Source organism: Chroicocephalus ridibundus, chromosome 1, assembly GCF_963924245.1.
Source record: "Chroicocephalus ridibundus chromosome 1, bChrRid1.1, whole genome shotgun sequence".
Taxonomy (NCBI): Eukaryota; Metazoa; Chordata; class Aves; order Charadriiformes; family Laridae; genus Chroicocephalus; species Chroicocephalus ridibundus.
Genome location: NC_086284.1, coordinates 170,252,379 through 170,273,026, shown reverse-complemented (window position 1 = coordinate 170,273,026; position 20,648 = coordinate 170,252,379). Strand labels below are relative to the sequence as shown.

The 20,648-nt window shown below is 39.5% G+C and overlaps 1 protein-coding gene across 1 annotated transcript; it reads left to right on the top strand.

Annotated features, from left to right (window-relative positions):
• The first annotated feature begins 282 nt into the window (after nucleotides 1–282).
• On the top strand, nucleotides 283–17,293 carry METAP2 (methionyl aminopeptidase 2). The gene is made up of 11 exons (XM_063322771.1): nucleotides 283–534; nucleotides 1,294–1,395; nucleotides 4,692–4,757; nucleotides 5,075–5,177; nucleotides 9,788–9,949; nucleotides 11,555–11,736; nucleotides 11,821–11,915; nucleotides 12,002–12,098; nucleotides 12,614–12,717; nucleotides 15,115–15,230; nucleotides 16,501–17,293. Exons 1-11 carry the CDS (start codon nucleotides 354–356, stop codon nucleotides 16,751–16,753), a joined length of 1,461 nt encoding a protein of 486 aa, XP_063178841.1. The 5' UTR covers nucleotides 283–353; the 3' UTR covers nucleotides 16,754–17,293.
• The last annotated feature ends 3,355 nt before the right edge of the window (nucleotides 17,294–20,648 follow it).

The following is a 20,648-nucleotide window of genomic DNA, read 5'->3' as shown; positions in this document are numbered from 1 at the left end:
CCATGGCGCCCGCACCCATCGGTGCCCCCCACACAGAGGCTGAGGCCAGCGATGGCGCCGGTGCCCCACGCCGCGGGTCGGTGACCCGGGGGCGGGCGGCGAGGGACAGCGGGGTTCCGAAAGCCGTGCGCAGCCCTTACACCACCTCCCCTCAGAGGCCGCCGGCCCGTAGCCGGGCGGCGCGGGGGGAGGGGAGGCCTTTGCTGCTCCTCCTCCCCGTCTTCCTCCCCTCCCCGGCGGAGTCCTCCAGCCTTCCCGGCGTGCCCCGCGCTTACCATAGAGCGCAGGGCCGGCCCCGCCGCTCGCTCTCTCTCGCTCGCCCCGTGTGTGGGAGGCGGCGCGGCCGCGGCGACATGGCGGGCGTGGGGCAGGCGGGCAGCGCGGCCGCCGAGGCGGAGAAGCACCTTAACGGCGAGCTGCCGCCGGAGCCCGAGGACAAGGACGGGGCGGAGGGCGGCGCGGCGGGGCTCGGCGCGGAGGATGGTGCCAAGAAGAAGCGCAAGAAGAAGAAGAAGGGCAAAGCGGGCCCCGCGGGTAGGGGCCGGGCCGCGCCGCGCCAGGACCCTCAGCTGACAGGCCGGCGGGGCGGCCTGAGGGGGCCGCGACCCGTCAGAGCGGGCCTCGTAGGCGGCCGCGGGTGGCTAAAGGGTCCCGGGGGGCGGGCAGGGCGATGGGCGCCGCCGAGGCCGCTGCCCCGGGCCGTGGCGGCTGTGCGGGCTGAGGGGGATCCCCTCGGCGAGGAGGGGGCTGGTGGGGGCTGGTGCCGTTCAGCACCGTGGGAGCTGGGGTGAGGGAAGTCCTCCCGGCTCCGGTGCACGTAGGGGAAGCCAGCCCTTCCCTCGTCTCCTCCTGTGCCCTGAGGGGGGAAAGGCGTAAGGCTGCTGCTGTAAAAGTCATCCCGCATGATGGAGTCTCCGTACCCCTCCCAGGTTCGCTGAGAGAGCTGGAGCAAGTCTGGGCAAACAGTCTAAAGGAGCTACGGTTTGGGTTTGTTTTAGCAGGCTGGCAGTTAGTGGTGATCATGCTGTGCGTTTATAATTATCTACTTCACACCCATATTATCTCACAAGAGCAGGCTGCTGCTATGGCAAGAAGTGCCCTACAACCTTACACATTGAATCTGCTTTACCAAAAAAAAAAACAAACACCAAACCACCAACAAAAAAACCCAGCAAGTGCTCTGGTGTCTGCAGGATGAGTACAGCATAATATTTCTATAAAGTTTTGAGGGTTGATGTTTACTAATGTGGACTTATGCTTTTACTGTAAGTCATACTTTGATTTTCCAAACAGGACAAGAAACAGATAAGGAAATGGAAGGTGCTCTCGATGATGTAGCAAAACAATTGGATAAACAAGCACTGGAGGAGAAAGAAAAAGATGATGATGATGAAGGCAAGTGCAACTTACCTTTTCTCTTGTCGTTTTAAATTTCAACTACTTCTTAGACTCCCATTTTAACAAACCTTTACAAATGTCTTTTGATTCTGGGTTGCTTAGTTGTTTTTTCAGCTTGAGCGAGTGGAGATGTAGCTATATATACTTTTTACTTTTTTGGCAGCAATTTAGCTGTCACGCATACATATAAAAAAATAACAGGGACAACAGCTTTATAAAGTTTCTTGTTTTCAAGGATCTTGTTACTGCAGGGAAATGTTTAATTTAAGATAAGGTAAGCTATAAATCATTCTCACTTGCATTACCATGGTCAGTATAAATTTATGTTCCAAATTCTGTCTTATTCTTGGCTTAGAACAAAATATACAGAGGAAGATTATAAGGGAGCATTTTAATTAATAGGTCTCGGAGTCTGTACCAGTCACTTGAAACCTGTCCATGTGTAATCGTAATTTTTCATTAAAACTGAACTGGGGAGAGATTAATACACAAGCAAGGCATACATCTTGTGTGTTGCTTGTGCTATGCAGCTGATGTTCTAAGCAAATGCCTGGTACTGAAATGCAGGCTGGATGCATCTTTCCTGTAGGAATATGAGATCAAAATGCTGTCTTTGTTTCGATGAGTGGTTCTCAATAGAAACATTTAAGAAAATGTATCTCTTAAGTTAGAAGTGTAGTTTCCTTCTTGTAAACTAGCATTTAAAGTTCGCTCAGCACCCTAAAATGGTCCTTATTGTTCTGCTTACAAATTTTCCTAGTTGACTATTGCTGGAATTCAACATTCCAGAATTTAATATATTATATATAGGAGTTTAAAAAAAATGAAATAAATGTGCCAAGATATATAAAATTACGCATGCTCTTTGAACATTATTATTCTTTATATAGCATCCGGTTTTATGCAATTACTTTCAGTAGAAGCATATTCTGATGGATTATTTGTTTTATAGTATATTTCAGGTTATGGAGTTGAAAGATAATTAACACAATATGTGCTTTGCCATCATTGCAACTAAGCTAAGAAGTATTGAGGAGGATAGTGAAAACTTTATACAACGAAAAAAATCTTTGAAAATTATTAGAATAGTTTTAGTTCCATCTCAGGATAAATAACATTGTTAGCTGCAGATCAAGTGCAGTGTTCTTTTATACTTTTTACAGTATTAGCAATTAGTATTGCAGTATTAGAAAGTATAAAAAAATGAAGTGGTGTTATCACTGAAATGATAATCTGCCTTTTTTTCACGTATTAGACTTGGATGTGTTTTTAGAAAAACATTAAATTTTTTTCAGAAAAAAAATTGCTGTAAGCTTTTTGAAGACAACTGTGTGTTCTTTCTTGTGCTTGTTCTTACCACTTGCCATCTTAATTGTGTATTTTCAGAGCTGTTGCTTAAGACATAGTGGTGCATTAGATTAAAACCAATAAAACACCTTCCTCCCTCCCCCCCCTTTTTTTTCCCCCTTGATAGACCCATAACTGAGTGACTTCAGAAATTAGACTGTATACCTTTTGAAATCTGGGAGAGATTAGGAAGTGCTCTTCACATTTCCATTGCAGTGTTAAAACATGTTGATAGATAACACTCTTGAATGATATTAGGCTAAGTTATTAAAAAACTGTACTAAAATGGCATAAGGATGGGCTTCAGTTTTGCAAAGACCTTAAATTGCTTTTCTGCTGAAAATTGTTTTCATTACTAGCTGAACATGGAGACAAACAGGGTATTGGTCAGATGCAGTAGTTATGTTTCTGGCAGCACAGTTAGTCTGCAGCAGTCTTCAAGGACATGAGAGTGTAGGTCCGGTTAGTTTGCCTTGCAGTTGGCAGATTCACGTGCAGTGATGTATGAAAAAGCCACAATAAGCAGACAGCTACAGCAACAACATTTAAGAAATGCTGTTAGGCCTAGTGTTAAAAAAAAAAAAAACCAAAACTAATTGCCGAATCACTTGGTGAATGAAATGGAGTCATGTCTAATTCTTTTTTTGATGAATGGTTTGAGAACAGCTTAAGGTCAAGAGAAATATGGCAAAGTTACAACATTTTAAGGAAACGTATATGCGCTGTTAAGGGGTTTTGACTATCTATGAAATACGGATTGATGGAGAGTCTGGTAGGCTGGACTGCGTTGTAGTTACACTACTAGTACAAGTTATTTGAATTTTTGTAAAAAAATTGCAAGTGTAAGATACTTAATGCCAAAATGAGCTGAGGAAGGGCAGGGGTGGCACATTACTGAAATTTGCCCCAGCTGCAGGATTACAGCAGTCATTATGGCATAAAAACGTGGATGACACTGACCATCATGAGAGGCTTGAAATCTAGTGACTGGAAGAACCAGTCAGTTCTTTGGCTTGTTTTTTTTTTTTTTTTAAATAAGTAAGCATGTACAAGTTGCTGTGTAGATGCATTCAAAATGACAGTGCTTTCACTTGATTCTGAAAGTTCTTTCAATTTTACTTTTTGCTTTAGATAAAAATAAATGCTATAAATGTAGATGACTGGTACTTACCCATTTTGAAATGAACTTGTGGTTAGGTCCAGAAGGTTTAGTTAGGTGGTATCACATTAGGTAAATAATTCATTGTGTATGAAGTAACTAAGCGTTAGATGTATCCGAATGTGAAGTACTTGGGGTTCTTGTTAGCTCCCAAATGTGACTGTAACATGGTGTGGCCGATTCATGGTGCTTACGTGCTGTGCTCTCTGAAAACCTCCCACTGGTACATCCCACATGCAGTGGTTTTGTTCAGTGCTGGTTGTGAGTTTCCCTGTTATCTCCAGATTAAACTCATCCTGACCTAAGTGCTGTCATCTTTACTTGCTTGGGTTTTTTATCTTTCCAGAAGCATAAAGCTCCTTCAGCTGAAGCATCAGAAGATGGGTTTGAAGCAGTAGTTCCCAGCTTTCTCTTAGCTGTTGTGTCTAATACAGTTTTCTCTCATGCCCTCCCCTGTCCCCGGCTTCTTTTTGAGTGAATTGAGAATAGAGGAATTTAAAGTAGGACTTTCTGAAAACTCTTTCCCTGAGCTGCTTTTTTTCCCCGCTCTGTTTGGTGATGTGTTTAAGTCATCAACTTCAGAAAGTATTTTCTTAGGTCTGTGTTTGGTGTAGGGACTGAAAATGCTTATGGTTTGGTGAAAACTTCTATCTGTCTTTTTTTAATCCATGAAATTCTGCTGTGAAAGAAGTGTTTCCAGATAGTCCAGATGTTTTTGTGTGTCATTCAAAATTCTCTGGTTCTTCAAGGTTATTTTATGTTCACTTCAGCACTTTCTTTCCTGTAGATGGAGAGGGTGAAGGAGATGGAGCAACAGGGAAAAAGAAGAAGAAGAAGAAAAAGAAGAAAGGACGTAGGTATCAAGCACAAAAATAAAGATAGACTGCATGAATATTTGGTATAAGCATGTGTAACTGCTGTTCTTGGCAGCTGAAACAAATTTTTGGATGCAGTTTGCATTTGTAGGCTAAGTGTGGCCGAGTTTTTTTCTTGAGCATTGGCCAAATAAAGTCATATGAGGGCATTGTGATATGATGTTGGCTTGGTAGAAGCTCAAACTCTAGTAAGGGGATTTTAAATAATTGTGCTGTTTAACTTTTATGGTTGAAATAAGGTACTTAGTATTTCCAGTGTACCATATGTAAAACTTTCTTAAATTATACTCAACAGCTAAGGTCCAGACCGATCCACCTTCTATTCCAATATGTGATCTATTTCCCAGCAACATATTCCCAAAGGGAGAAGAATGTGAATACCCACCAACACAAGATGGGTGAGTGTTTTAAGCTTAAAAAATAGATGCTGTCATCTGGATTTGCTGAATTGCAAAACTGTTAATGTACAACTAAATAGATGAAGTGAGTTCCAATGTGCGTTTTTCATTTTGGTTTTTTCCCCCTAACTGGATCATCTAAGAACTTACTGAATAGAAGTCTTCAGGCCCGAAACAGTCCTCCTTTCCTTCCCTAACCTTTTAATTAAGGTATAGCCTGTGTGAGCAGAATTGCCATGAGGCAGGAGACCCAAGGGACCAACAGGATTTCAGTAGGCAGTTTGTAGGAAGAATGTGGTCTGAATTAGAACTGAGTGAACGTTTAAAATTTAGGAGGATGAGACGCTATTATGCAGCATTTTTGGGGGCATTTAGATGTCAGCTACTTCTTTTTTTTTTTTTTTTTTTATTTATTGGTAGACATATGTCAATCTGAGGGTATAAAACAGTTTAATCTAAAAGCCTAAGTGGTATATTCTGCACTTTGCTACTCTTTGTTTGTATGGATATATAGTTATTAAAACCTAAAGTGTTTTTTATAATTCATAGTGATGTGGGAGTAATGTGCAATTTTACTAAACAAACAACAGCTGCTAGTGGTTTACTGGAATGGAGATGCGCGTCCTTACTTTTTCATAGGGTGCTACTACTTCCTTATGCTTTATTAGGAACTAGGATATACCAGATTGACTGAGTTTCCCGATTTTTCCTACATGAAGTGTTGTGGAAGGTCTTGTTTTACTCATATGGGTAGTAGGGGTGGAATCATCTTCAATTGCATGAAAATCTGGATGAAAAGACCAAGTATTACTGAAAACTTCCCAGGAAATTTTGAATCAAAACTCTGAAAAAATAGGCTAAACCAAAGGGGGGGTGGGGCGGGAGAGTAGATAAATATTTATATTTCTGGACATGTTGTTTAGTTTTCAATTGCTTTTTTTCTTCAGAATCAAATTACTTTGAAACATTTATTGGCTGTTTAAAGTCAGTGCCTGTTTCTCATAGAGTGTAAGCAACATAGTTAAGAGTCTCGTACATCCTACAAATTCGTACAGATATTCCCAGATAATATGGTTTCATTTTTATGAGATTAAAATTTGGTTTGAGGCAGCCTTTTATTCTTTTTAATGAGCTCAGTTTGATCACAAGGTGTGCTCGTATTTATAAGTAAATGTCTTGATGGTATGCACAATGTTAGCATGCTAATGAAGGACTTCCACAGGGTAGTCCTGACGGGCTGATCCACGAGTGATTCTTTCATAGTTAAGAGTTAAGTGACTGTATATGCATATGCCATGTTCAGAAAGACATGATTTAAGCGATTCAGGAAATTAAATGATAAACATCTTAAGGGTGTTCATAGTTTATTAACAAATGAGACATGATTTTTACACTTCTATTACGTATCCAGCTATTGAGGATTAAATGTTTTATTCTGGGCTTGCTGTTATTCATTTGAAATGAAAAAAAAACAAATCCAACAAAACCAAACCACCTTTTCTAGAAGGATTTAAGTGAGACGTCTTTTCTGTACCAAGAGTGTTCTGCTATGGAAGAATACACTCTTCTAAGGAACATGAGGTAGTACCTTTATATAATTTGCTTAAGCAAATATATGTTTGGTTTTGCTCCTAATTTAAATATTTAAATCTTATGATGCTACTTTAGCATTTCCTAGCATAATCAGCTACTTAAATTAGTAGCTGACATGAATGCTAGGATATTTTCTATTCTGAATAGTAGTTTTATTTTATATGTTAGTGAAGCATTTTTGTGCCACTTCACTTATTCATGCTGAGGTCAGTAGGGTTTTGTCTTTGATTTTTTTATTTAAAGAGTTGCACTTCTATTCTTAACTCTTGATGTCACATGCTTTCTAAAGTTATCTCTCATCAACCTAGAATTGTGTATTTTGTGTGGGAAGTTGAACGAGAAGTGGGTGTAATTCAATTTTCAGGGGAAGAAATAGCAGAGAATCAATTCTTATAGACAACACACTAACAGCTTTGGTTTCTTTATATCTTGGGTATTTAGTTCTATTTGAAGGCTTGTGTTTTGTGATGAAGACACCTGAATTTGAAGTGATGCCACATGAAGGCCAGAAAAGCTATAAGCTTTTCATGATGCACTTTTTGGTTAAAGTGGGATTAAGGAATTTTTGTCCCTGCCTGCTTGTTTCTGCCCCTGTGCTGTTGTCTGGGTTAAAATAATCTGGGGGAATTACTTTCTGGAATTCTTGTCTTTGATCACTAAAATCTGCGTGACACAATCCTGTAAAGATTCGTACTAGTGAAAACTGGGAGCTGTGAACTGGAGTGAAAAGATGGGAACAAATGACTTGGAGCAAGAGGTGAACTCCTTAGGATTACTTATGTGGTAGCCAGCACATTAGGAAACTGTCCTCAGAAAAGCTTTTTAGCTTATGTACCTGTCGGAGGACTTGATGTTTGGTGTGTGACCTTTAGCTGATTGATGGACTTCTCACATGTCCTGAACTGCTTAGGCCCAAGCGGGATTTCATGTCACCTCCTTTCCTGAGCTCCCAGGTGGCAGTTGTGCAGCTTTGGCAGCAAAATGCTTTAGGTCTGATATAGTATTTTTAAATGTAGAGGCTATTTTGCCCCCAGTTGTCTTGCATGGAGTGACTATATGCTGAAATACAGTAGGATAGAGGGAGGATGGCTTTCTGCCAGTTTGCTGGAGTTTGCGCTTAAGTCCAAGACTGATGGCAGAGCAGCTGCCCAGACTCTGTCAGCAGCTCTTGCTACCAGAGGGTGTTCGCTGCTGGAATCCAGAACAGTTTGAAAAGATCCTCAAGTCCCTCTCCCCACTGGCTTTCTGCAGTACACCTTTTCCATCTTTGTGTGCCATGACTGCTGGTCTGGCAGTAGTCTTAATTTCCAAGCACAGTAAGGGGGCTCAGGTGTTGCAGCCTGTTGTGCTTTTTTTTTCTTTTTTTTTTTTGGTGGAATTTACCAGGGATAAGGCAAATTCTAAGAGTGGTATGTGTGATGATTGCTGTTGGAGCAAGAAGACTGCTCAGGAAAGTAAGCATGGGATTTCTCCTTTGCATTTGTTACTTTATCTGAAAAGGACCGAGAAGTTCAAGGGAAGCAAGGTCTCAAAATACGTGGATTCTCTGGTCATCCTGAGAAAAATTATATGGACTAGCCTGTTAGACTTCTTTATCTTTTCAGCTCTGCTTTAGGATTGCAGACCTCTTAACGCTGTATAAATACTGAGTTCAAAATGCAGCAAAATTGCAGGGCATAGTCTCTTGGCTCCCTCATGCCTGCTTTTTTGGCTGTGAAGGAAACTTAAGAGTAGAGCCAAGTTACATGTCTATGAAACGGGTAAGTAGCTACACTTTTGTATTTCAAAAAGTAAGCCTTTAACTCTGCATATTCTGTTGCTAGCGTAGAATCAGCTCACGTACGTAAAGGTAAAAGTTAATTTCTAAATTCAGAAACTTCAGTGTAGTTCAGCATGTTTGGTCCTTCTGGTTTATCGTCCCTTTTCTTTTATGACCCACCTACCAGGATGTGCAGCTGTCTGTTGTTTTTAGTAGTATTTGTGCTGCCTAGCATGTATGGAGTTGTTCTTAGAGTTTTCACTAGGGCTTTTTTTGCGTCATTACGGGGCTTCAGCTTCACCATTTGAAGGGTATCTCTACTTTGTAGTCAGAAGAGTAGTCTTGGTTAAGTTCTGACAGTTGGTGGAGTGCTTAAATTACATTTTTGTTTGTTTGCTTTCTTGGAACCTTAATTGTATGGTTTCTTGCATAATAAAAAAATATATTCAAAACTAATCTTATATTTAGTCTTGTATTGAAAATTATTGGTTTTGTTCTGTGAGCCTGCCAAAGAGCCAAAATGAGTGGTGTTCTCCTGGAACAAATGTTAATTCACCGTCCAGCAAATTTAGAAAGTAACTTCCTAGCATGTGTCATAGTTACTATGCGCTGCGTTACGTGTTATTACCTAAATATTCTGAGGCTGAGCAAAAATAATACTGGAACTGCACGCTCTTAAATTTTGAAGGAGCTGCTTGTCTCTGTGTCAGTAAAAGTTTCGGGGACAAGTACCTACACTACTGTGGTGAGATTCTTCTGCATACAGGAAGAGCACTGGCTGAATGAGGAAGATTGTGCGAAAAATAAGCTTTTTGTACGAGCGGAGCATGTTGCAGTGATTTGCCCTGCTAAACTCAAGGTAGAATTGCAGGCGCTGATAAGAATTTTTTTCGCTCGTTCTGTCTTTTTGAAAAGAATCCTGCATCCTTCAAGCATGCCGCTTCTCTGGGCTGTTGGGAGGGTTTGAAAATGTAAAGGGAATAATATGGTTCATGGTCTAACTGGGTTTAATTTCTGTGTATACATGATTTTTTTTTTTTCTGCAATGTTATTGCCATTCAAGGGTGCCAGTCTGTGGTGCTTATAGATTTTTATATGCTACCTTTTTTCTGAAAATTTTATAGATCAGGATCTTTTCTGTTGCACAGGTGAATGCAAACCTGACTGATTAATAAACGCTTTGCAGGTTTTAGACAGAAGTTGTAATAACTACTGTGATTATAGTAACTTTTAATGACACGCTTTCTTTATTTTGAAGGCGAACTGCTGCTTGGAGAACAACTAGTGAAGAAAAGAAAGCACTAGACCAAGCCAGTGAGGAAATCTGGAATGATTTTCGGGAGGCTGCAGAGGCACACAGACAAGTGAGGAAATATGTTATGAGCTGGATAAAACCTGGAATGACAATGATAGAAATCTGGTGAGGATACAGATCTTCTCAAAGATCTCTGCTGTAGATTTTCCTTCTTTCTCCAGAGGGGGAGGCGTTTAGTCTTAATTTTGTGTTTTAATTCACTGTGTCATGAGTCTTGGGGGGGATTTCTGTTTAAAGTATGCAACCAGTATCCCCAATTATTTCCTTTGTTTCCTCTTAAAATATGTTCTTAGCTTATGCAGCTTTACAGGGCCTGGGAGCATACTGAATTTCAAGCTAAGCTTTGAGTTACGTTCACTTATTTGGAGCACATGCTTGATTTTAATGTTCAGGCTACTCTTGCGTATAAGTTCTGCAGCGGTGCTGAGAGAAGCAGCAATAGCGGTAGTAAACGATCCTCACTTTTCACAGAATTGTCAGTGAAATGCTCCATGGACGAGCAATTCAGGTGCAGTCTGTGGTTGGGAATGGAAGAAGAGGCATAAAACAGGCATGGCTGTGTACTCGGTCCAGGGCAGGAAGATTTTGTCTATATTTAGTCTTCATGGACTGATGTTTCTGGAGAAACACAGTGTTTCTTTGTGTTATTCTCAGTTTATAATAAATAACTTTATCATTATTATTATTATTATTAGTCATAATAATCACGTGCTTTCAGCCTGGTATGACTGAGGACTGTGCTGACGAGAGTAGGATAGTAAGGAAGCTAATCAGAGCTGATCCTCAAGGTAACTGTGTGAAGATAATGGAAAGAAATAATATAATATCAGGGAAAGTGGCGGAAAGACAGCTGCATTAATTAATCACCAGTCTGGCTGAAACAAATCTGTCATTGAATTATACAGTTTGACTGTTACAGTTACAACCAATAATTTTCTCAAAATATGACTACTTTTCCTGAAGTACCTCAAGCTCTGGGTACTTGCCTATTAAAATAAGCTCTCTTTTTTTTTTCCAGATTGCTCTGAGTGAATAGTTTTCTTAAATAAAATCAGATTTTGATGCACCGGTGTGAGCTGCAGTTTACATCATCCACTGCCACTAAAAGAATATGCACTGGTGGACATGTAGCTTTCCAGTACCTAACAGCTTGAGAGTAGACAAAACCCAAGAACAAATGCTAGTCTCATAAGGTGTTATTTTATCACAGTTATTGCTTAAATTAAAAAAATGTTACTGTTCTTCTTTAATTAGAATTTTTTTAAAATAAATGAGAGGGCTATTTCCTTTTTTATTTTTTTTTCCTTTTTAAATCCCTGTAATTCTAAAAAATTCATTTAATTTAACTAAACTTTAGTTGTATAACCATCTCTGCTGCTGAGGAAGAGTGGGCTACATGTAGCTTGTAAAGGATGGATATTTAAAATTTAGAGTAAAAACACTAGTGAGGTAGTCAATTTTGCCTAAGAAAAGGGTAGAAGAAACAACACCAAGAACTGAAGATTGTTACGTTGTGCTTATGTTTTCCAGTCTAGGGTCTCCTTCTAGTTAGCATACAAGTAGTTTAAGATTTCAAATTAAAACACTTGCTTGAATATTTTTCTGAGGTTTTGTTCTTGCATTGATATATTTGAAGTGATCGTAAGAAATATTAATGACAGCTGTTCTGTTCTTTTTTTTTTTTTCTTCTCCCTCCCCACTGCCTTTTAGTGAAAAACTAGAAGACTGCTCACGTAAGCTGATAAAGGAAAATGGTTTAAATGCAGGTCTTGCATTTCCTACTGGTTGTTCTCTGAATAATTGTGCTGCCCACTACACTCCCAATGCTGGAGATCCAACAGTCCTGCAGTACGATGACATTTGCAAAATAGATTTTGGGACACATATTAGTGGTTAGTTTTCATTTATGAATCAAAACTTTGAGAACACTCTTCAGTGCAAAGACTATGATGCTAATTAACTTCTGCTGATTTCAGGTCGTATTATTGACTGTGCTTTTACAGTCACATTCAATCCAAAATATGACAGATTATTACAAGCCGTAAAGGATGCCACAAATACTGGAATAAAGGTATGATCATCATGCAAGTCGTTTACCAAGTCTTTTACAGTAAACTTTGCAATTATTTTCCATTCATGTTTGCGCATTATTTTCAGTGTGCTGGAATAGATGTACGTCTCTGTGATGTTGGGGAGGCCATACAAGAAGTTATGGAGTCTTATGAGGTTGAAATTGATGGCAAAACATACCAAGGCAAGTTCTTTTCTTTGTGTAAGAATAGTGTTCTTAGAGTGTGTATCTTTGTACAAATATTGATTTATTTGTATCATATTGAAAAGACCTCTGTAGTAGAAGTATGGTATGAGTGACTTGCATAAATAACAAGTTTCTGGCTGGCTTGCCATTCCTCTGGGGGAATGTTCTTGGCTTGTCCTTCCAAGTATTGGATATTTAACAGATAAGACGAAGGCTAAACAACTGATTCAGAATGTACAAATCATTTGATACCTGCTGTTTGACTTTATTAATGAACTCTTGTTACCGATGGAGTTGCTGATCTTTAATAATGAAGGTTTGATACAGCATACAAAACTGACTTGTGTCTTGGCTGGAATTTCCACAAGATGTGTGAATAGTTTTGTATTGAGTTCCTCTGCAATATGATGAGTTGGTATTGTACTTTCAATGTGGACTAACAAACCGAATTGCCTTAAAGGGTTTAACATTTGTTAGGAAATTGCCTGTAATATTAATGTTTTCTTCAAAAGTGAAACCAATTCGCAATTTGAATGGACACTCGATTGGGCCATATAGGATACATGCTGGAAAAACGGTGCCCATTGTGAAAGGAGGAGAAGCCACAAGAATGGAGGTAAATGGAGTTCTTAAATCTTTCTGTTAAGTTTCCCCAGCTGTCACTGCAAGGCTAGTATTTCCCATGCTCTCCTGATGTGTAGTGTTTGTGATCCTAGTGGATAATAGCAGCAGAGGAGAAACTTTGCTGTACTTTGTAGTGTTCCTGTAAAAAAGTGATCGCTCTCATTTCATCTCAGTGGCTCCTCCATTTAGCCCTGGAGTGTTGTGGTATCTAACAGTTGATGGAATTGAAGCATTGGAACCCTGCTATTTAAAAAAAACCAAACCACCAAACAATAATAAAAAAAAAAAAAAACACTACCAAAAAACCGTGAAATCTGAATGGCCTCAGTGATGTTTATGGAAACTCTTGCATAAGAGTTTCAGATTTTGGGGTGAACTTGAGGGGACCAGAATTTTCCCGAAAGGTGTTTGGACTTGCCAGTCATTTGCACTTTCCTTGTTTGTTCACTCTGTAAATAAAAAGACAAAATAACAATCTTCTTTTGCTCAGATAATTCTTGAGAAATACTTCTGTAGTGTTGTAGCTTTGGATGACTTTTTGTAAGTACAGTTAGATATGAGATCTTTCTTGAAAAGCTTCCAGTGCAGCTTTTCTTTAGAGATACAAAATAATAAGCATATTTGTAGTTAATGTGAGAGGTTAGATGAAAGATGATGTTTGAATACGTTTTGGAGCAGGGGAAGAGAAATTGCTGTACATGACGTACCAAACTATACCAATAGGAAAGGCGGTATTAAAATCCGTAACCTCAGATTTAGCTGCTACCGCTTTGATGTAAGCTTGTGTGCTAACAAGATAAGAAGGCTTATTTAAAAGATTGGTAATGAGATAAGAAGCTTTTAATTTCATTCTAAGCCTGATCACTGACCAGCAATGATCACTAGTAAGCCTATCAGAGTAAATAAGACTTGTAAGAGCTGAATAGGGACAGGGGTGGTCTGGACAGAATTGTTTTTTGAGGCAGGCTCACTCTCATCAACCAGAACTTGTATCATGATTGTTATCACCTTGTTAATGATGTGAGCAAAAAGACAAAGTTTCAACTCTCATCTTATAGGAGCATGCAAAGGGATTAGAGTGTTGGAAAAGGAAGGTAGAAAAAGCTTGTGTGCCCTTCTTGTTTTAGCTTAGTGAATGGTTAGGTCTTGTATATCATCCATCATTAGTATATTACTAGTATAAAACATAAGTGGTTTTTAAGCAAACCTTACTTAAAGATTTCAGAGCTTTGAGATTGTTTTAATTGAATATCCAGACACTGGGGAGAAGACACTTTTTAATTTCTTCAGCTCCTGTAGGTTACTCAGGACACAATCCTCCATCATTAAAGACAGCGAGTTTTGCCAATGAAGAATGTGGAGCATAGCCAAACTCTTACTGTACTGTGCTAACTATAGTATCAAACTGCAATCCAATGAGTTTTTTGTGACAGCGAGAAAGAGGGCTTCTGACGGTCCCTATTCTGAAAAAGTGGCCGTAAAGTGAATTTTTTTGTGGGATCGTGTGGGAATTTTTGTGTGTTTGTGTTTTGGTGTTTTTCTTAAATGGAATCAGTTGAATATTCAGGGCATCTTTAAGAGTTTTTTTTGTCTTGAATTTGAAGCCTGCATTACTGCTTTCCACATGGCTTCTTATTTTTGGGTTGTGACTTTCAAAGTAGCGTAATAAACTGAAAACCCCAGCTCCAGCTGTCCATTAATGTTTGATGCCCTATCTTGTTAAGTCCCTTGCACAGTCCTATCGTTGAGGATATGCGAATGAGTTTATATAATGGCATTTCAGTATGTTCTTGGCTAGAATTTTGATAATGCCCTTGCAGATATGTATCACCTTCAGTTCTTGAAGAAATTCATCTTGTGGAGTGGAAATGAGCAGGTTAAGGGTTTATACTAGCAGCTGTTACCAGAAAATTCTTGCAGAAATTGGGCAGAAAGTTCTTCAGTGCAGTAAGTCCCTGTAATCAACATGTATTTGCTATATCTAAACTATACGTTTCCTAGGACTTCTATCTGAATAGCAAAGAAGAATTACTTCCAGTTAGCAAATGTTTTGCAACAGAATGTAGTTTTTTGGCTATGTTAGATGTTTACTTTGACAACGTTTTAACTGCAATGACTTTGAGAAGTTGTGACTGAAACATGCTGATATTTATGTCTTGAAAGAAATAAAGTGGTACTAACATAAATAGCTGATGTTCTGGAAATGTCTGTAACTTTACCGTGCGAAATCTCCGTATTGAATTTTTCTCTACGTTGATTTGGTCATTGAACCTATTCGCATTTAATTACTTGTATTCAGAAGTTATTATACTGAGATCATTATATCAGAATGGCCTAATGTCAGTTATTTTCATGTTGCAACATGTTCCCTTTTTTTCTCTCTCCTTAGGAAGGTGAAGTATATGCTATAGAAACCTTCGGTAGCACAGGAAAAGGTGTTGTTCATGATGATATGGAGTGTTCTCATTATATGAAGAACTTTGATGTTGGGCATGTGCCAATAAGGTTGGATTTTTTTGTTGTTGGTGGCTTCTTTGGGATATTGTGATAGAGCTATTACTCTCCTGGGGTTCAAATTTGATGCAATGCAGGTTCTTCACTGATTAACCAGGCTGTCAGAGGACTCAAAAGGTGGTGTTAGCAATGTTCGTGTTATGAAATGTGCTCTGATTGTAAATCTGGAACAATATGGAATTTACTCCAAAGAATCTGTAAATGGAGAAAAGGCTTGATTATGTCTTCAGAAGTCTAGATTGTTTTTTAACATCCTATCATTAGTAATTTTTTTATAATTAATAATATATAGATTATGTTTGTATATTAAATGCATAGATTTGTGTTCTTTAAAATCAACATTTGTATTATGGTTTTGTGTCACAATATTTGTCTTAGTGCTGTTCCCAGAATATAGCAAGCTCTTCATGTCATCTGTTTTGTTTGTATGGATATTTTGTGGTTTTTAAGTTCTTGTTTCAGTGTATTGCTATAAAATGAAATAGCTTATTAATTTTCAGTTTTCATTGGGATTGTATTTTGGCATTTGTAGGAGTGCAGCATATTTTCTGAAGTGAAGGCTATTATGGTTAGAAGCATAGCAGGCAGACATGCTTCTCCTGATAGTTCTATTTTGTCTCCATAGAACAGTCTAGTAATATGAAAAAGGTGAGGGGGAAGAGAATTAATCTAAGGGTGGAAAGGAACTGCTTATGTTTGGAAATAAGTTTATTTCTTAGCAGATCTGTAAATCCCTAATTTTTATCCATATATATCGTAAGAAGTATGAATAAAAGGCCCACCAGGTATTTGGCTTCAGAAGTAAAACTTCAGAGTTTTAAACCACTAAGCTTACGCCTGAATTAGTTCATATTATTAACCACTTCGGATCAAGAATAATTCTGGTTTTCTTTACAAAATGAGTCTTCTTTTCATTATATAAGAGAATGATTCCTGTCACTGCGTTTTTAGTTTTTCTTGGGTAGTTAGATGCAGATATGTTCACAATCTAACTTCCCCAATTTGAAATGGATGGCCGGTGCGTTTGGCAGCATTCAGATTTGTTTTGAAGGATACCTCTTTATGGGAGGAAAATGCACTTTCTTTTGCGACCGGCACCACCTGATTGATGTAGGAACAGACATCCCAAGACTGGGCAGTCTTAAAACACCTTGAAATCTAACCCTTTTCTTAATTGGTGTGTTCTATTTCTGTAGTGAATGCTTGCTCTTTCTTCTCACACGTGTTTGGGGTTTTTGTTGTTTTTTTTTTTTTTCTTCAGGCTTCCAAGAGCAAAACACTTGCTAAATGTTATCAACGAAAACTTTGGTACTCTTGCCTTCTGCCGCAGATGGCTAGATCGCCTGGGAGAGAGTAAATACCTAATGGCATTGAAGAACCTGTGCGACTTGGGTATAGTGGATCCATATCCTCCCTTATGCGACATTAAAGGCTCATACACAGCGCAGTTTGAGCATACTATACTGTTGCGCCCAACGTGCAAGGAGGTTGTCAGCAGAGGAGATGACTACTAAACTCAAAGCCACCTCAGCACCTTTATACTCTAGGCTTTGTTGGAACATATTATACCAGAATTAATTTGCAACATATTGTCTGTTTTAACAGTGGACTGATGTAATACTTTCCATATTTGGAAAGGAAGAAATTTAATCAAAGGCAAGTCTTCTAATGTAACTAACAAAGAAAAAAAGCTTTCAGGCCTTTAGAAATATTTCAAAAGTTACTTATTTTTTTCTGTTCAGGGAAATACGTGCTATAAAGCTCAATTTTTAGTTTGGAATGAGTTATACATTTTGTTTTGAACATTTATGATAAAAGATGCTTTTCAAATATTTATATTACCATATTCCTACTTGAATGCTTTGAATGACTACACCTGATTTCTGCGCCCAAGTCCTCTATGATATTGCCTTTTAAACTTCCTGGAATCCATTTTGTAAAAAATAAAGACAAATTTTCAGATCTAAAAATATATATACTTTTTAGAAGTCTGGTTATGATTCTGGTCAGGAGTCTGCTGGGAAACTGCTCTATTAAATATTTTACAAACTTGATTTGCCATTTCTTGTCTTGAAACTGGACCTGTCTTACCCTTAATATGAACCTTTGCCTTTTAGTCCTTATTTAAATAGTCTTGTCAGTGCTGGGATACAGTCATCAACGCTTTGCAGGACAGAATGTGACTTCAGTAGAGACGCATAGAGATGAGTGCCGTGATTTGAGAGTGACAGCCTTTGGCTTAGATTTTAGCTGTATTTGGAACATGTCAAATGCGTTTTCTGGTCTCTGTTGCTGTTATGAGCAACATGCATTTCAGGCTGATGTCAACTGTGAATATTAGTATATATCCCTACATATTCTTTGCCATTGGCATGCCTTTTTGCATGGAGTGAAATTTTGCTTCGTGTGATTCCCCGTCTCCTTTAAGTATACACATTAGATTGGACAAGTTGTGGGGACAACAAAAACATTATTTTGGAGTGTCGAAAGTTCTTCCATACAGGCAAACTAATCTGGAATATTTGATGTTTTCTTGACATAAGCGGTCATTATCTGTCTTCCCACTGCAGCGAATCTGACTGGTGAGTCTCATTTGTAAAGGTGAATTAAATCCCATGGGTCTTCAGGCCTAGGTGCCATATGTCTTCCAGTGCTCTGTGTGTGTGTAGATATATAGATATATATGCATAACTTGCATATTAAAATTCTATGTAGCTACTGGTAACACAAACATCAGCTTCTTTAATAGGTCAGTAACAGTGCCTTACACTGCTTAGGAAACAGACACTTCACCTGCTCCTTTATGGTGACAGCCTGTGTTTATTTATAGAGGAGTTCATATTAATTTAGAAATATCAGTTCTTGCCCCCTCTGTCTTTGGGTAAAAGCTGCAGTTTGTCCTTTAAAACTCTGGTATGTTAGCTGCAGTTTAGAGGGGAGCAGTGTCGTGTACCGCCGTAAAAGTAATACCCATCAGTGGGTTTTTTCCTGTCTGTAAGTATTGTCGAATCTTAGTACTGCTTGCAGAAATGGATGAAATAGGATACTGAAACGTGTATTCCTGTTGTTGCTGTTTGGGAGTCTCGGCATCCCAGCAATGAATTTTAAGTAATTTATGCAGCTGTGTGGGCATGTGTGTCTCAACTTCCAAACAAACAGTAGCTACTGTACGGGCTTGTGCACTGCAGAGTGAAAACTGGCCCTTGAAAGGATCTGGGATGAACAGGGTAGAATTAATGGTTTCCAGCTCACCCTATTTTGGTAACGAGCCTGGTTACTACAAATACTGCTAGAAACAAGTAAGACAAATCCGCTTTGGGTCCTGGCCTCTTACCCACTAATTCCAGACTTTTCTTTCTACAAAGGTAGTCTGTTAGTATCTCTGGCATTTGATACTGTTCCTACGGCTTCAGGCTTTTTTAATCTTCCTGATGGTTACTTTAAGAATGCTTTAGTGTTACAGATCAATGATTTGTTTTCCTCCCTTTGTCTTTTCTTTTACCGGAACACAATGGGCAGATCCAGCCTAGCAGAGCCACTTTGGACTATGGCCTGTTCTTTTGACTTACTGGCTGTGTGCTAATTCACGTATGGAAGCTGATAATTACGCGTAACAAATTGTAGAGGAAATGCTGCAGAAAAATACTTGCAGAACATGATGATGATTTCTTGCCGTCAGATTTAATTGGGTTTGTCTCGATAACGTGCTTCCTGTGCTGCGGACCATCCTGCGCTTATACCTGTCAGTGTAGAAGGCAAGCTCTATTTCCACCTCTTCCTTGCATTTTAAAAAAAAAAATAAAATCCCTCTACTGCTTTCATGCTTTTTAGGCTGCCTTTTCCTGTTGCTGGAAGTGTAGTTATATAAGTCCTGGCCATACTGTCTCATAAGTGTACCGTACTGTCTTGTCGCTTGACAAAAAAGTTTATCAAAGACTTCTGAGCCAGATTATTGAAGTCTGTCTTTCTGAAATACCCAGAAGACGGGAATCATCTTGTTTCTCGAGTATGTTTTTGTAGAGAGTATATTTATTAGAAGTGCCAAAGTAGAGAGTTCAGAACCTACTTTGCAGGGTTTTTCCTTCATGCAGACCTTGAGACACACGCGTCATTACAGAACGTACAGCAGGACCTCACGCTCTGTCCTTTTGATGCAGGTATGGCCTAAGATTTTCCTCATTAGGAGACTAATTTTAGACTTGAACAACATGCGTCTCCTCTTAGATGTGGGGTTTGGGTTTTGGGGTTCTCCCCGCCCCCCCGTGCTTCTTGATTACCCGCTTGAGTAACTCTTCAACCAGAATGAGTCTTCTATTAATTGAATGGACCCTTACACTAGTTTTCTGACTGTAAAATAGCGAAGTTACTTGGTTTCATGTTCAATTGCATTAGCAGCGTTCCTGACGCAGTGCAGGCGCTCGCAGGGGGCAGCAGGCACCCTCAGTTTGCGGCAGTCTTTCCCAGGTTGTTGGAACTGTTTAAATCCTGCCCGCTCTGCTGGCACGAAAGGAGCAGGACGAGGCAGAAACTTTTGACTGCAGCTTTTGCCAAAGCGAAGTGCACTTGACATTGTCCCCAACCAAAAAAAAAAAAAAAAAAGCTGTATCACATTTGAGTTTGGGTGAGCTGCCCTGGTGCGTTCCCTTTCCCTCGGGCAGGGTGGCCCCGGGGCTGGAGCTGGGCGCAGGATCACGCGGCGCCGTGGAACAGGGGAAGCAGGGCCGGGGGATGCAAACGCTGCCAGCCGTAAAGGGGAAGTCTTGCGTGGAGAGGTGGTTTGGTCATCTTTGTTTCTCAAAGCTTCTGCAGCGTGGGTACTCTGTAGAGCATAACAAATTTTGTTAAAACTACAGGGCCTTTCCATCTAAAGGCCAGATTCTACTGCTTTTACTTAAAGAGGTCGGAGTATTCAGAGTCACAGGGCTGCTGTTCAAAACTATTTTTCTGCCTGTGTTTGTGGTAGATGATTACCTTAACGACTTTTGCATTTGTCATTTTGGCTTAAAAATGTCACCTTACTGGAAAGATCAAGGGTTTCCCTTTTTAGCGGCCGACTTTATGAAAAATGGAAATAAACTTGGTGCTAAGTAGCAGCTGTAAGGTATGTCCCTGGGGACGCGCTCTTCTACTTCAGGCTCTAGCTTGGAAATAACAAAGCCCTTCTAGCACTAACTGTGTGGAAGCTGCCGTGTAGCAGCCCGGCTTGCAAGGGAGCAGGCATTTTAAGGGCGAGTATAACTCACTTTTGAGCATCGAGGGAGGGAGGTAAAGTCGCTGTTACAGCGAGAAAGCTGCCGTTGCGCCTTCCAACTTCCCGTTGCCTCCAGTATATCAAAATAATATCCATATTGCATTAAAAGTACAAAACCAGAGTAAGATGGTATCACGGAAACTTAATGATGTGATATG

Bases quoted from the DNA above. Each gene is read 5' to 3' on its own strand.
- METAP2 (XM_063322771.1), top strand. From the start codon at position 354: ATGGCGGGCGTGGGGCAGGCGGGCAGCGCGGCCGCCGAGGCGGAGAAG. The intron at 535-1,293 runs GTAGGGGCCGGG...TTTTCCAAACAG, and splicing joins GGGCAAAGCGGGCCCCGCGG to GACAAGAAACAGATAAGGAA. The intron at 9,950-11,554 runs GTGAGGATACAG...ACTGCCTTTTAG, and splicing joins ATGACAATGATAGAAATCTG to TGAAAAACTAGAAGACTGCT.